The 16,511-nt window shown below is 34.5% G+C and overlaps 1 protein-coding gene across 1 annotated transcript; it reads right to left on the bottom strand.

Annotated features, from left to right (window-relative positions):
- Window positions 1-7,649: 7,649 nt before the first annotated feature.
- Window positions 7,650-9,193, bottom strand: LOC104109251 (protein JINGUBANG-like). Its single transcript, XM_009618482.4, has one exon. It carries the CDS (start codon window positions 9,069-9,071, stop codon window positions 7,851-7,853), a length of 1,221 nt encoding a protein of 406 aa, XP_009616777.1. The 5' UTR covers window positions 9,072-9,193; the 3' UTR covers window positions 7,650-7,850.
- Between the last annotated feature and the right edge of the window lie 7,318 nt (window positions 9,194-16,511).

The raw sequence follows: 16,511 nt of genomic DNA, 5'->3' as shown, positions 1-16,511 counted from the left end.
CCGATCAGATTACGTATTTTTGAGGCGTAAATCGGGGATTTGAACCTAGGGATTTGAAAATAAGATTTGAGGGTTTGGAGCTCGAGTTGAGGTCAGATTTTGGTAAAACTAGTATGGTTAGACTCGTGGTTGAATGGGCTTTCAGATTTTATAACTTTTGTCGGGTTCCGAGACGTGGGCCCCATGGGTGATGTTTGAGCTAAATTTCAGATTTTGTTGAAAAATTAGTATTTTCTTATGGGATTAATTCCAATAAATTTTATTGACTGAATCAAATTAATTGTGGCTAGATTTGAGGTGTTTAGAGGCCAATTCACGAGGTAAAATCATAGCAGAGTAAAGAATTACACGGTTTGAGATAAGTAGCACTTCTAAACTTGGTTATGAGGGTATGAATCCCCGAAATTTGGTATGATATAAATTGTTTGGAGGTGATACACACGATAGGTGACGAGCATGTAAATGTGCACCACTGAAATTGTGTCTTGAATAAATCCTGTGCAGTTGTAAGATTAATGAATCATGTTATTATCTGAACATGTTCCACGTGTTAGAGAAATTAAGCTGAGGCTCTTATTAAATATCATGTTTGGGCTACGTGTCAATATTTGGGACCCATGGGGTCGTGTTGTTGTTGAATTAATTATTTAAAAAATATACACTTCACACTCAGTCATATTCGTCCATTATGAGGATACTTGTGGGATCGAGTTGCGCGCGCAGCAAGCCATATTGGCTTTATATATGTTATCACTAAATGGATCGGGGTTGCCCGCATACAGGAGGCCAGAATGGCTTTATACATTATTATTATATGGATCGTGGATGTCCGCCTGCAGCAGGCCTTATAGACTTTACTATTTTATGGATCGGGGGTTGCCCGTCTGCAGCAGGCCTTACAAGATTTATTATTATACGGATCGGGTCTGCCTGCTTGCAGTAGGTCATATAGGCGTTATATCACGCTTGGGCTGAAGGAGCCCCTCCGGAGTCTGTACACACCCCTAGTGAGCGTAGATGACTATATATATTCGGGATGGATTTCCTAGGGCATGGACTTGCCTTACTTATTTATATTGTAATGAATTTACCTGGACATGGATCTTGTCCGTATCATTTACATTTGGGGATAAATTACCCTAGGGCTGGATTGGCCTTGTACGGGACTGAGTGACTGACTGTCAGTCGATGTGTATTTATATAAGCAGTAGCGAGTGACCGATTAATTGATGACAAGTATTTACATGAGGTCTTTCTACTGAAATGTCATATTCCTCATATCACTCAGTATTGATCTATTTCACTTGTACTGAGTTTAAATGTTGAACTTGAAAATATGCCTACATTTTATACCATTATTTATACTGGACTATACCTACGGAGCTCGTCACTACTTTCAGCCCAGAGGTTAGTCTTGTTACTTATTGAGTTAGTTGTACTCATACTACACTCAGCATCTCGTGTGCAGATCCAGGTGCTCCCGGATACGGCGGCTGCTAGATTTCGAAGTTAATTTTGTTGGGGACTATCAAGGTAGTTGCTTGACATTCGCAGACTCGATTCCTGTCCTGTTTAATTATTGTACTTTTCTATATTTTCAGACAGTGAATTTTATCCGTCAGACTTTCTATTCATATTAGATGCTCATGTACTCAGTGACACTGGATTTTGGGAGTATTATATTTGAAATTATGAGTTTCTACCGCTGAATTTAATTATTTTGTTTTCAAACTTAAAAGATATGGTGATTTATTAAGATTGTTGGCTTACCTAGTATTGAGATAGGCGCCATCACGACAAGTGCGATTTTGGGTCGTGATAACATATGTCGGCACACTTCATTCGGGTGATGACTCTGTATTCTCCATATTTATTGTAAACCATAAAGTTTAGAAGTTAATTACCTTATATTTTTCATTTATTTTTTATGTTGAATAATGAGCTAATAAGAATTATTTATGTCATTTGTGATTTATTGATTAATTTTATTTTCGAAAATTAACTTCTTCTAACGTTCTATGCATGCATCACCATTTAAGAGCTAGCTTTTATAATTTCATAGCCGATTTATAAAAACAAAAAAAAATAGTAAAACTTAATTACATTAACCAATGTTCTCTTCATTTTTGTAAAATATTTGGAGAATTTGAGGAGTCGCTTTGAATATTTTGTTTGCCTAATTTCATCCAACAACTTATTCGGTTACTATTCTCTTTTTTCTCTTCCTCTTATTTTTATTTTTAAACTTTAAACACTCAAAATATATTTCTCCAATAAATTATAAAAGAATTGACTATTTGTGAGCAATCCATACTATTATGTGAAAACTAAAAATGAATTTCATGTTTTGAGATGCAAATCCAATTCCTACAGTGCGTTGTAAGTTATCTATTTACATTGACTAGTTCATTAAAATTTTTAAAATATAATACTAAAAGAATCTCAATGAATTGCTAGGATCATTTTGAAGTAAGATAAGTCGAAATGTCCTTATGAATGCTTATTTTACCAGTAAAATATTGCAAATTATTTATCTTTTCATTTTTAATTTATCAAAATTATTGCACACCTCCCTAAAATGAAGCTTTATGAATGTGAATTGGGCGTTTGAGAAAATGCAAAGGCATTTTGGTCCCTCTTCAATGTTCAAAACGACGGTGTGGATGTAACGACCCGACTTGTCGTTTTAAGAATTTACGCATCGTTCAGTGATTAAAGGTTTCAATCAGCTTCGTAATATATATTATTACTCGTGGGTGTGGTCGAGTTTGGTTTTTGAAAGATTCAGAATTAAATTAAAAGAACAATTCTCATTTTTGAAGCGTAAATGGAAAGAGTTGACCGGAGAGTTGACTTTTGAGCAAACGACCCCGGAATAGAATTTTGATGGTGTCAATAGCTTCATATGATGATTTCGGACTTAGGTGTATGTTCGAATTTGGATTTGGAAGTCTGTAGGACAATTCGACGCATTTGGGCGAAAGTTGAAAAAATAGAAGATTTTTGGAAAGTTCGACCGAAGGTTGAATTTTTGATAACGAGGTCAGATTTTGATTCCGAAAATTGGAATAGCTCCATTACGTCATTTAAGAGTCGCGTGCAAAATTTGATGTCATTCCGGATTGATTTAACATGTTTCGACGCAAATTATAGAATTTGAAAATTTCATAACCCATAATTCGATTCGAGGCACGATTCGTAGTTTCGGCATTGTTTGATGTGATTTGAGGCCTCAACTAAGTTCGTATCATGTTTTGAGACTTGTTGGTATGATTTGAAGGACTAGATTAATTAGTTGTACATTTATTTATTATTTGTTGAGTAATATTAATGGTGTTCATGTTGTCGTGCTGTGTATATCACTGGTTGATTAGTATTTTCATTATTGTTATTTGTTTTCGATTATTCTTGTATACTATATTGCACAGGTTATTAGACTAGTGAGTGTCTTGATTGTACCTCATCACTACTCCACTAAGGTTAGTCTTGATACTTACTGGGTACCGACTGTGGTGTACTCATACTACACTTCTGCACATTTTTGTGGAGAGCCACGTATTGGAGATATCGTACTCGGACAGAGTTAGAGTGTGATCACAAGGATTCAAGGTAGAGCTGCTTGGTCGCCGCAGTCCCTTTGAGTCTTTCCATTTTATTGTATTGTTAATTATTAATCAAACAGTATTGAGTATTCGATCCTTGAGATCACTTCATATATTCAGTTAGAGTTCGTGACTCAGTATTACCAGTCTTGGTAGGTTGTTTGTAATTATTTCCGTTGTTGGTTTTGACACTTGTATTATAATTATAATTATATGTTTAAAAAGAAAAAAAATTGGCTTAAATTGTAATTATAATCGGCTTACTTAGTCTTAGAGACTAAGTGCCATCACGACGCCTGTAGTGAAATTTTGGATCGGACAGTGGACTTGAGGAATCTAACACAATTCCTCACTCTCGATTTGAACTCGAATACAAAAAATACTTTCTGCCTCTTTAATTTTATAAGATCATATTTTAATTTATTAAGAATTTAATTACTTTTAATTTTATAACTCAAATACATTTTAGTAATATAACTTTTTTTAATTTTGTCATCCGTATGGTTACACGTGCATCGCACGTGTCAAAAAATTAGTATATATATATATATAAAAATCATATCTAATGTGTGAAGGGACTTCTGTATCTTTCTAGACGATACGCCATCCTTTAGTATATCGAAATCCCCTTTCGTTTAGTGGTGGGAAATCAAAGGTCTACTGATATATCATCGCTCAAAACCAGTAGATTCTTTAATCTACTGATCTCCCTTCCAAACTTGCGATCCTTCATGTCTATTGTGGCTAATAGTGGATGAAAAAGTTCTTGATCCTTAATTTGTTGATAATCAATCAGTTATACTCAGGATTTTATTTTCTTCCTATCGAGAAGATAACAAATTAGGGTTGTTTATTAAGAATATATGTAATGCATCATCCTTAATGCTCTTAGCGTCTTTGTATTCAAAAAGGGAAGAGACAACAAAATGTTAGAATTTCTCTTATCTTCGTGAAAAACAATAAGTAAACAAATTCTTATAAACAATCAGGAAAAAAGATATACATATGTCAGTTCACCAGACATGTAATTTGGACAAACATATTTATATAGTCCAATCTCAGTCCTTAATTATTTCTGACATTCAACTTAGAGATGCTAACCATGGATTATATTATGCTAAAAGTAATTATTAACATTGTATCAAGCAGTGGATAGGTTATTATAATGTTTAACTGTAAAGGTGTCATCAATTAATCCAAAAGGAATTTTTTGGTAACAGCTACATATATCATTAGAAAATGTGAATGACTATTTTGTATTAATTAAATCTAATTTTTTAAAATGACTTGCTAACTTATGATCTAATTTTGGAATGCTAATTGTAAGATGGTCGAGGATTACTTACTTATGGAACATCATACTACTAATTGATCCCACAAACTAATATCATCAAATAAACTGCATGCTCGTTTGAAGATTATTTCTTGAATTTCGAAGATTATTAAGCATTATTGGCTAAAAACTGTTGTTATTTCTTGATCTTTATCTACTTACCAAAGTGGAGTATCATATATCAGAAAGAGATAAATCAGATGATAATGTTACTCCAAAATAAACACATCAATCTTAGTTGACCTATCACCTTAATTTCGACCCGATCACTAATTAGAAAATTTTAATAACGAAAAATTGAAACTTGAAGGCTTTATAGTGTGCTTGAATTTTCTCACATAAAGATGAGAACAAAGTGAAAAACGAAAAGAAACAAAAAAAACCCGAAAGTTTATATTACTGTGAGGGCCACTCAATCCTAATAAATCCCTTAATTTTCCCGTGGGAGACCATACGTAAGCACTTACGCAAATATGATTATTCCAAATATAAACACAAATAAAGCTTGAAGATTAACCCTAACCAAACCACTTTTTATGCAATTAATTAAATTTAAGGTTTGGTGTTATTCCATGTTACTCAATATTCCATATTTAAATATGGCCCCAATTTCTCCCACTTAATAGGAATTTGTGTTGTTAAAAAGCTGATTGGGTGGCTGACATGTGCGTAGCTTTTTAATGTGGTTATTTTTAAACGCATTTCCGTTTTTTAGTTTTTAAGATCGGAATTAAGAAGGAAACTCCAAATGCACATTCACAGGTTTGTAGGTTAATTTGAAGCTCCTCTGCACAAATATTATGGTTAACTAGAGAGTAGAGGTGCACAAAGAAAATCGATAAACCGCATCAAACTGATAATTCGAGTCAAATCGGAAAAAAAACCCGATTATGGGCTGGTTTGAGTTGGTTTGGTATTGAAAAATAAAAATCCACCTTAATTGGTTTTGTTTGGTTTGAACTAAAAAAATCAAACTTAATGAAGCCAAACCAACCCGATAATATATTTATATAATTTTTAAAAATATTTTATACATATAAATATTTATTGTAATGTAATTTATAAATATGTCTTAAACTTTTCACATTTTTATCTTGTAACATATTATTTCAAGTTTGGACTTAACATTCTTGAATGGTAAATAAATTTTATAGCTCATAAATGTAGTAACTCAAACAGAGTTCAAATCAATATCAATGCTAATAAAAAAAATTCAATTCAAAACTATGAATGACAATAGTGTTGGATTTTTTAGTTTTACATTGGTTTATAATAAAAATACATAACTTATTTATCTTTTTCTTTAGTGCTTAGTTGTGTAATTAATAGTATTTATTAGCTATATTTATTTTAGAATGATCTACATAGTATTTTTAGATTATGTTAATTTTTATTATTGCTTATTAATTAGCAATATTTGCTTTATGTAATTTTATTATCTTTGTTATTGAATATTTTAGTATAATACAACTTATCTCATATTATTGTGTTATTTTCTTGGAAAACACATTATATACTTATATCTTACTAGAACTAAAGAAATATTTGGAGCACAAGTTACATAAATTTTGTGCTTTAAAGACTTTACCGGAGAAAAAACCTGAAAATCCGAAAAAATCGAAAAGACCGAGAATAAACGAGATTAAAAAAACTCGACTTTATTGGTTTGATTTGGTATATAATTTTAAAAAATCCAACACCATTAATTTGATTTGGTAATTGAAAAATCCGAGCTAACCTGACTTATGCACGCCCACTCTTATAATTAGGCGCTCACTAAATATCAACATCAATCTTTTTCGCTTCACCCTTCTCAAAGTCAATTACCTTCATGTGAGTTTCCTTCGTAATGATAAACAACTAGCTGTGACATTGCACTAGCTAGTTAATTTATTTTATTTGCAAATCCTAGCTAGGCATAAAGCTACCTTACACTAGTATAATTTTTTTAACTTTATCATTAATATGTATATGCTTAATTTCTTAGACAAAATTCTTTTTTGACACTCTAGACTTCCAACAAAAAAAAAAGAGCAAATAAAATTGTCTAGTAACCGTGATCGAGTGAGAAAAAGAGAACATCTTTTCTTTTTGAAACAGATTGAAGAATTTAAATAGTTAGGAAAAGAACAGACATTCGTTGCGTGAGTTTTGAGACTCAAATATTATATTGTGTCGGAATCGTATAGCTAACTTTTATATACTTTCTGCGCCAAACATAGTACCTTAATTAGTGCTAGTACATAGGAAGAGCATGATTAATTCCAATAGTTTCATATTGTAAAATGCACATGGTGCACAAACTACTATTGTCAACACTTTTTGGTGGGGGAATACTGATGCTTTTTGAACATATTGTTAATAGGAGTAGTTTCTTTTCATTTTCTTCCTTTGCTTTTCGTGCTACCAAATCAAAGTATAGTTTCCTTTACACAAAGAATGCTTAAGAAATTAATCCGGAGCGCATTTCCTAATTAAATGTATAGCAACAGAAAAAGATATGTTCTGGATTTTCAGAAGTAAACACATACTGATATACCCCCGCCTCCGGCAGCTTACTTTAAAAACTACTCCATACATAGATTCCATCAATTTATTTTCTCATTATATTCAAGAAGATCTCTAGGGTTTCCCACAATGGCAGCATGTTATAAACAACAAATTAAGCCGCGTTCAACCGGAACTAATTATTTTCGACACAGGTTACAAATATATCTATAAAAATCACTAAATTTCAATAAATATTACACTTTACAATCATCAATTTAAAATCTTGGATTCGCCAATAATAATTAAATAACAATGAGTTGAGAATACTAGTACTAGGATAAATCATATCTGTGATTCAATGAATTAACATGAAAAATTAAGTAGCTTCAATATTCTACTCCATTATCTGACGAATATTATTAACTCTAACGTGACGTTGAAACAATAACCTCCCAAACTCTAATTTCTCCATCCAAACTTCCACTTAAAACAGAAAGAACCCCATTATTATTTCCATTATTATTATCATCATCCCATTCCCAAGCTGCTGTAACTGACTTCACTGGCTTACAATGCCCTTCAAAAACTATCGAGCAAAAATATCCACATTCTGTATTATTACTACTCTTTTGCCAAATCCTCACATTTTTATCAGATGATCCACTAATTAAAACATCATCAATATAAATCAAGCACAAAATTGCACCCTTATGTCCTCTTAATGACCACGTAGCCAACATATAATCAGCACAATATTCCTCTCTTTCCCATACTAATATTTTTTCATCACATCCTCCTGAAAATAAAACCGACCCTTCCTTATTCAGAGCCAATGCATTCACTGTAGATTTGTGTTTCTTCAATGTAGCTACTAAAATATGCTTATTTTTTTCTCTTTGCCAAACTTTTATTTCCCCATCAGCCGAAGCTGTGTAAACGACGCCGTCATGAGAAACAACAATGGCGTTAATAGCATCAACATGACCTATAACGGATTCTAAACAAGAAAAATTCGACATATTCCAAATTTTGAAGCTTTTATCCCATGAAACTGAATACATTAACCCCTCATTATTAACAGCTAATCCTGAAACAGTATCTGCATGTTCTATCCAGAGTTTTTGCTTGTGACGTCTAATTTGGACGTAATTTTTAGGAGAAATGCCACGTCGGATCCGATCTTTTAAAGTTGGAAGAGTTGAGAGGAGTTGATGTTTTATGGAGGAGGGTGTGAGTTGCCAAACTCTAATTTTGCAATCTTGATGAGCTGTGAAGATTTTTGTATTGCTAAACGCAATTGATTTTACTATGCCAAAAGATGAAGTTGTTTGACGGCTGAATGTGTCGATTTTTTCATAGGTTTTTAAATCGAAGGCAGTGATTTCGTTGAGAGATGCAGCGTATAAAATGTCATTGTGAATAGCTAGATGGGAAATTTGTGGGGTTAAGGTTTTAAAAGTGGCTATGCAAGAATGAGATTTGAAAGATTTTGGGGAAGCAAAGGTGTCAATACTGCAAGAGCTGGTTTCTTCATATGTAGTTGTTGAAGTAGTGCTTTGTTTTTCAGAATTTGAATCTTGATCATAAGTTGATGAATATTGGCCATTATTGCAAAACCATATTGGGACTTCCATTAAATTTCTCATTAATTAGCTGCTGAGAAGTGATAACAGAGAAGCAACAAATTAATGAGAATAAGTGTTTGGAAGGGTTTGGTTTGAGGGGGTATTTGAAGGCTGTGACAAACTTTAGGGCAGAATAAAAAATGCAATGCAAAAGGGTACGGTTAGGGAATTAATTTGACGTCTGGCCCTTGATTTGGTACATAATAATCTTTTTTCAGACCTCTAATCGTGACTTTATGATGGAGCAAACTGTCATGTTAATGTTATTTGATTGGTCCAAATGTTGTCTAATGAGAATTTTCACATTTTTCTAATGAATGAAAAAGCAAACCTAGTATAGAGTAATATTATTTTTACTAGTTTTAGTTTACGTGTGTGTTGCACGTGTGCATCACGTTAAACAATATAATTGTATACAAAAAGAAGAAATTGTTGAAAATAACAATTGATAAATCAAATATTAATTTAAATCATAAAAATAATAATTATTAAATTGATACAATAACTGTGAATTTAATATCTTTTGAACATGCAAAGATGATGAATTTAATTGAATTAATTGTATAATATTTTGTGGTTAATAGATATTTTATTATTTAAAATACAAATATATTATGATATTGTATCTCATCTAACATCTCTTTAAAAACTTTATATTTATAATATTATTATACAAAAAGTACTAATTTTTTATTAAATAAAAGAGAGTGCACACTCTTTCCGTAGATATAAAATGGAATATAAAATTTTTATGCGAATTATTACCCGAATCAATCTGTTTTTTATTTTTCTGGAAAATAAAATGATAAAATCTAATTTTAATTTATCAAGATTTTAAAATAAATACTATATGTTAAAAAAATAAAGTTAAGCTACTTTTATAACAAAAGAGACTAAAAGTTTAAAAATGTGCTCTGAATTTTTCGTTGTTTCTTTCTTTTTTCTCGGGTTTGAGTCTAATATTAAAACCTTTATGTTTGATATTTATATGTCTTTATAAGCATGGTGATGGAATTTGTTCTTTGTAACCTAATTACATAAGGGTTTTTTTCAAAGTTCAATAAAATTATATGTAAGTTAAGTGGACCTCTTCTTGTAAAAAAACTAAAACTTTGTAGTTATTTTAAAGTTCCAAATATATTAGTTTATCAAAATATTAAAATAACAATTGTAGTTATAATTTTACATAGTATAGTTGTAGCTCGATTTATTTTTTAAATTAATATTACCATGTTAGTTTAAACTTCTAGAAATTTATACTTGAAATTAAAATTAACTCTTAAAAAGTCAAAACAAAAAAGAACATGCATTGCTGATTTCCAATGATTTTTAGGTATTCTATTATCGTTAATATTTGGGGAAAGAATCTAAGAATATGGAAAAATTTAAGTGCCACGTATTAAAATTCGAAAAAAATTTGAAGTTCATGCATAAGGATATAAAAGTTGGTCAAATAAGGAAAAATATTATATAAAATAAAAATTAAAATTAAATTTAAAGTCCTGAATATTAGCAATTTTTACATGATCCAACTAAGGAAAGATTTAATAAGAAGAATATTAGTTGATTTTGAAGTCCTAAATATTAGAAAAATAATCAAATGACTATTTTGTTTAGTATGAAATCTATTTTTAAAGGGTAAAAAAGGCGAACGACATTTCGCCAAGGGCCTTCGTATTTTTAATATAGTATAGATATTTGGTCGTCTAGGCTCAGTCTATCACATTTAATTATGTAATCTAGCTCTCAACCATCTATACGTTATTTAGTGCAGCTTTTGTATCTAAAAAACAAAAATTTAATGTATATATTACTTTAAGTTAAATTTCCTTGGCTTCTTCGTATATTTGCCTTTTTATATTTTGATTTTGCTTAGTAAAAGTTCTGTTCCACCACTAGGGAGGAGGTAAGAATAAATGTAATTACTGGTCATCTCTCTTCTGGAAGGGGAACTTTGGAACAATAATAAAGTTGTCTTTGCATAATCTATAGTCACAAATTCGAGTCGTAAAAATAGCATAATCTTTACATTATGGTAAACTGTCTACAGCACACCCCTAAAGGTGTAGTCATTTCAACTTTTATGTGTATGCGAGATACTTTATGCTTTGTACCGGCCATCTCTCTTCTCTTCAAACACGAGTACAACCGAGGAAACAAAAAGAAATGGCAGCAAAAATTAAAAAAGAGTGAAAGAGCTAGGAAGGGAGCCTTGAGTGAGAGTCAGGCTAGGGAAATTTCACGGGCACTTCAAAAATTAGGCATGAAATACCTTTTAAATAAACTATGGATGAAAAAAGAACAAAGATCAGACTCAACTGTGGCACAATTAGTTCAAATTCTTTGAATGCTATGAAATATTCTATTCTTATAGTCGCCATCGTAGAGATAAAATATAATATGTTTCTTTTCATTCCTTGTGAGCCACTTATTTCTCCGAAACAAGAGATTAAAGTTATCGTCTTAGAGAGAGGCATCCGTTGGTGATATGCGGAAATTGTGGAATTAGTCTGATAATGAAGCTCCATCAATATATTAGTAATTAATACCATTAACCGTTTTTCCGATTCTATGACAAAGTACTAAGAATTTGCTGAGATCTGTTCAAAAAGATGCACTCGTCGTTCGTCTTTAGTGTGCGAGTCGGCAGGTATATATGTTTCTGTTAACATATTATACTAAAACTAAAGGCAAAGCAAAGATGAAATTTATTATATAAGCCACTAAGTTTTTTAGCATGGCTTTGCAAATTAAAGTTGCTTTAGAACATTCTTGTTCGTAAGGTGACTCCACGTCAATTGTCAACCACTTTCAAGCTAATAGAGGAAAGGCATGACTCGTAATATCATTTGACCAACAAAAAAAAAGGACATGATCGTCTGTTAAGACTTTAGAGTGGAAACCAGTACTAATATTCCATATTTGACTTTAGCAATGAGTTTATTGAATATGCTGAAATAGAAAATTCTTATAATGTAAATTGTTTTTGGTGAAACTCTACTGTATATGCTGAAATATGATATGACACGTGGTCGTCTAAAGGGAGGACACGTGGAATCCAAGACGAGATGGTCGAAGACCGAACGCAGTCATTCCGCTTGTCACCGGAAAGGATAACGTTCATAAAGGTGAGTTAAATGCTCTGCGCCTGGTATCATTTAATAGGGAATATTCTGCAGCATTAAGAGCGACAGTCTGTTACAGAGAATTTGGCATTTATGCTCACCGTTACGTTTTCATCAATGACCCTCATAATTGACATTAAAAGAGAGCACGATCCTAGGACCTTCTTCCCTAGACATAACTATAAATAGTGAGCTCATTTATCATTGTAAAGGACACGATTTTTCTCGCTAAACATATACTACATTCTAACAAAGCTTAATACAATCTTACTTTCTTGCTTTTGATCTTATCATTGTTGTGCCCGGAAATCTTGTTCCCGGAACTGTCATCTCTGTTATTTCATCTACATTTCAAGGCTAACTATTGTATATTTCTTCAATTATTACATTATTTCAGGATCAAATTAGTTCACTTGTCTAGAAACCACGTATAAATTCAACTGTACCATTCTACGAGTAAATTATTTGGCACCCACCGTGGGACCTAGACAATCGTGCAATTAAATTGATCCTTGCCTTTTTTACTAACGCGATTTGATTATTTTGTCTTAGAAAAATTCATAAAAAATGGCAAATAACATCGTTAACAACACGCACAACTCTGAAATTCGAGGGGATCTGCCTTATTTCGAGGATTCAATCAGCGACACCCGCAATGAGAAAAATGACGTCACGCCGGTGCATGACAGACATAACCCTCGACAGGTTCGAGAGACAATTCCCGATGATGCTGATGAGGAGCATGTCATAGATGCGGTGAGGATCCCGCGAGAGCAACAGGCAATCATCCTAGGTCATCTCACACGGCATGATCCAGTTATGACAGAACTGAAGCAGGCACTATCGAGGGCTTCGATAATGCAAACAAATGAGATCCAATTCCTCCCAGTGTTCCCGCAAACCAAACGACGCAGAGAGTCGACAACAACACTCCCAGGGGCAAAGTTGGCTCTGACGGGGCTGGGGGAAGCAGATCCAGTCTCAACAACGAGAGTGACCCCTTCAAGAATGAACTTTTACGTTTTATGAGGGAAGTAAATGCCTGCATGGACCAAATCCCGGGCGCGCCACCAATATTGAAAGGCTCGGACTCGAAGAAGTATACTCAATTGACGTACAAGCCGAGCGCGACACCGGAACTAATCCTGAAGCAGTTCAGAATGCCTAAAATGCCAAAGCATGACGGGACTTCAGACCCACGGGAGCATATTACCACCTACACAATGGCAGTAAAAGGAAATGATTTAGCTCCTCATGAAATTGAATATGTGATGCTAAAGAAATTTGGAAAGACTCTCACGAGGGGAGCCCTAACGTGGTATTTATTATTACACGAGCATTCCATAAATTCCTTTGAGATGCTCGCGGATTCTTTCATCAAGGCTCATGTCGGTGCCAGAAAAGTACAATCCCGGAAGGCCGACATATTCAGGATCGTACAGGGAGAATCCGAATTACTACGAGAATTCGTTACCCAATTCCAGAAAGAAAGAATGTTGCTTCCAACTGTCCTGGATGAATGGGCAGCTGAAGCATTCACCAAAGGTTTGAATCCGAGAAGTTCAGACGCTTCCCGGAAGCTAAAGAAGAGCTTGCTTGAGTTTCAAGCAACAACTTGGGCAGATGACCACTACCGGTACGAGTCAAAAATAAGGATTGCAGATGACTAGTTCGGTACAACGTCATCGGCCAAAGGACGGTACAGGAGCATAGAAAAATCAAATGATTACTACGACGCGGACATACAGACTTTGAGGGGCCAATTTTTGCCCTACGAGCGGACCGAAGGTCATGGAAGAAACTTTCAGGCAGCAAACAAGTTCATCACTACCAGAGGGACCGATCATGGTCGAAATAATAGATTACTCTGGGATAAGAAGACGTCGGGGTCTCGGGATATTTCTTACCCTAAGTTATCGGAATATAACTTCAACGTCAGTATAGTGGAGTTGGTGTCATCCATGAGAAATATTAAATATGCACGATTCCCGAGGCCTATGAGATCCAATTCCAACCAGAGGGATCCCAACTTATAGTGTGAATACCATGGGACGAACGGCCACCGAACATGAGGTGGCAACACTATTGAAGAATGGTCACCTCAGAGAATTTTTGAGTGACCGAGCTAAGAACAACTATGGTCGTAACATAGACAATGCGGAACTTTCGAAAGTAGGAGAAGAACCCCCACGCCAAAAGATCAATATGATCTTTGGGGGGAATGAGATTAACGGGGTCACCTTTTCGGCAGCGAAGAAGATAAAAGTATCAATAACTCATAGTAAAAGGCTCCAAGAAGACGATATCACTTTCACGGGAGAGGACGCAGATAAATTGTTGTTACCATACAACGACGCGCTGGTAATTTCTTTACATGTGTTTAGATTTTAAGATTAAACGTGTTCTAGTGGATCTAGGAAGTTCGGCTAATATCATACAATGGAGAGTTTTGGAGCAAGCTAAACTCACTAGAAGCATTATTCCGGCAATAAAACTCCTCGCTGGATTCAACCTTGCGAGCGTGACGACCCGATGAGAGATTTTGCTGCTCACAAACGCTGAAGGAGTAATGATAACAACTCTCTTCGATGCAAAATATGGTGACATGGGATACAACATCATCCTAGGAAGACCATGGTTACACGAGATGAAAGTTGTACCCTCAATATATCACCAATTGCTGAAGTTTACAATGCCCGAAGGAATCAAGCAGATAAGAGGTAGCAAGGGAGATGAATGCAATCTCGGTTCTAGTAGCAAAGGGAAGGAACGCATGGTATAGAAATTACAGGAACCGGCACATGTTCCCGAACTAGAAGGAGTTAGCCCGGGAATAGAGTCATCAGAATAATATCAGGTGCCAAGATATTTCCAAGTTCCATAGGATACTGACCCAATGAAGTCCACAGCGGAGGAACTGGAGCAAGTTGCATTGTTCGAGGAATTCCTAGAAGGAAAATTCCATTTGGGGTCAGGACTGTACCCAGAGCTCAGGTCTGGTTTTATTGAATTCCTTAAATTTAATGTTGATTGTTTTGCATGGTCGCAGGAGGATATGACAGGTATCCCGATGGAAATAGCCGTGCACAAGCTGAGTTTGGATCCCAACGTACCTCCGGTAAGGCAGAAGAAATGCCCTATTGCTGAGGCCAGGAATAAATTCATCAAAGAAGAGGTAACCCGCTTGCTTAAAATCGGTCTGGTCCAAGAGGTAAGATATCCGGACTGTCTAGCCAATGTAGTAGTAGTTCCTAAGAAGAACAATAATTTCGCATGTGTGTAGACTATAAAGACCTTAATAAGGTATGCCCGAAAGACTCGTTCTCACTGCCAAATATCGATCAAATGATTGATGCCACAACCGGGCACGAGTTGTTGAGTTTTCTCGATGCTTATTCCGGGTACAACCAAATCAAGATGAACCCGGAAGATCAGGAAAAAACTTTGTTTATAACGAGTTTTGAATATATTGTTACAATGTAATGCCCTTCGAGTTGAAAAACGATGGAGCCACTTATCAATGGCTCGTAAATAAAATGTTCGAAAAGCAAATAGAAAAGACTATGGAAGTTTATATAGACGACATGCTCGTTAAATCTTTGAATATGGATGACCATCTTAAACATTTGCAAGAAACATTGGACATCCTGAGGAAGCATAACATGAAACTTAATCCTGAGAAGTGTGCGTTCGGGGTCAATTCTGGTAAGTTTCTGGGATTTCTGGTCTCACAAAGGGGAATTGAGGTAAACCCTGACAAAATCAAGGCCATAGAGGATATCCCGAATCAATTGTCGAATGTAAAGGAAGTCCAACGGCTTACATGAAGATTAGCAGCTTTGAGCAGGTTCATTTCCCGGTCATCGAAAAAATGTCACTGCTTCTTCACACTGCTCAAAAAGAAGAAGAATTTTGAATGGACACCGTAGTGCCAGCATGCTCTGAAGGATCTGAAAAAGTACTTATCGAGTCCTCCATTTCTCTCAAAACCAAAAGAAGGTGAAATATTGCTAGTCTACTTCGCGGTTTCAGAAGTTACGATAAGTGTAATTTTAGTCCGGGAGGATGAAGGTACGTAATTTTCCATTTATTACATTAGCAAAATTTTAACAGGAGCAGAAACTCGCTACCCACATTTGGAAAATTTGGACTTAGCTCTTGTAGTCGCCGCTCGGAAGTTGAGGCCCTACTTCCAATGTCACCCAATAGTTGTGGTGACTACTTTCCCTTTGCGGAACATCCTCCATAAACCCGAGCTCTCGGGAAGATTGTCCAAATGGGCTATCGAAATAAGTGAGTTCGACATAGAGTACAAACCAAGGAATGCAATTAAGTC

The sequence above is a fragment of the Nicotiana tomentosiformis genome, chromosome 3 (assembly GCF_000390325.3).
Source record: "Nicotiana tomentosiformis chromosome 3, ASM39032v3, whole genome shotgun sequence".
In the NCBI taxonomy this organism is placed as follows: domain Eukaryota; kingdom Viridiplantae; phylum Streptophyta; class Magnoliopsida; order Solanales; family Solanaceae; genus Nicotiana; species Nicotiana tomentosiformis.
This window is presented reverse-complemented; position numbering and strand designations above follow the sequence as displayed.

Coding starts and splice junctions, on each gene's coding strand:
- LOC104109251 (XM_009618482.4), bottom strand. CDS start 9,071: ATGAGAAATTTAATGGAAGTCCCAATATGGTTTTGCAATAATGGCCAA.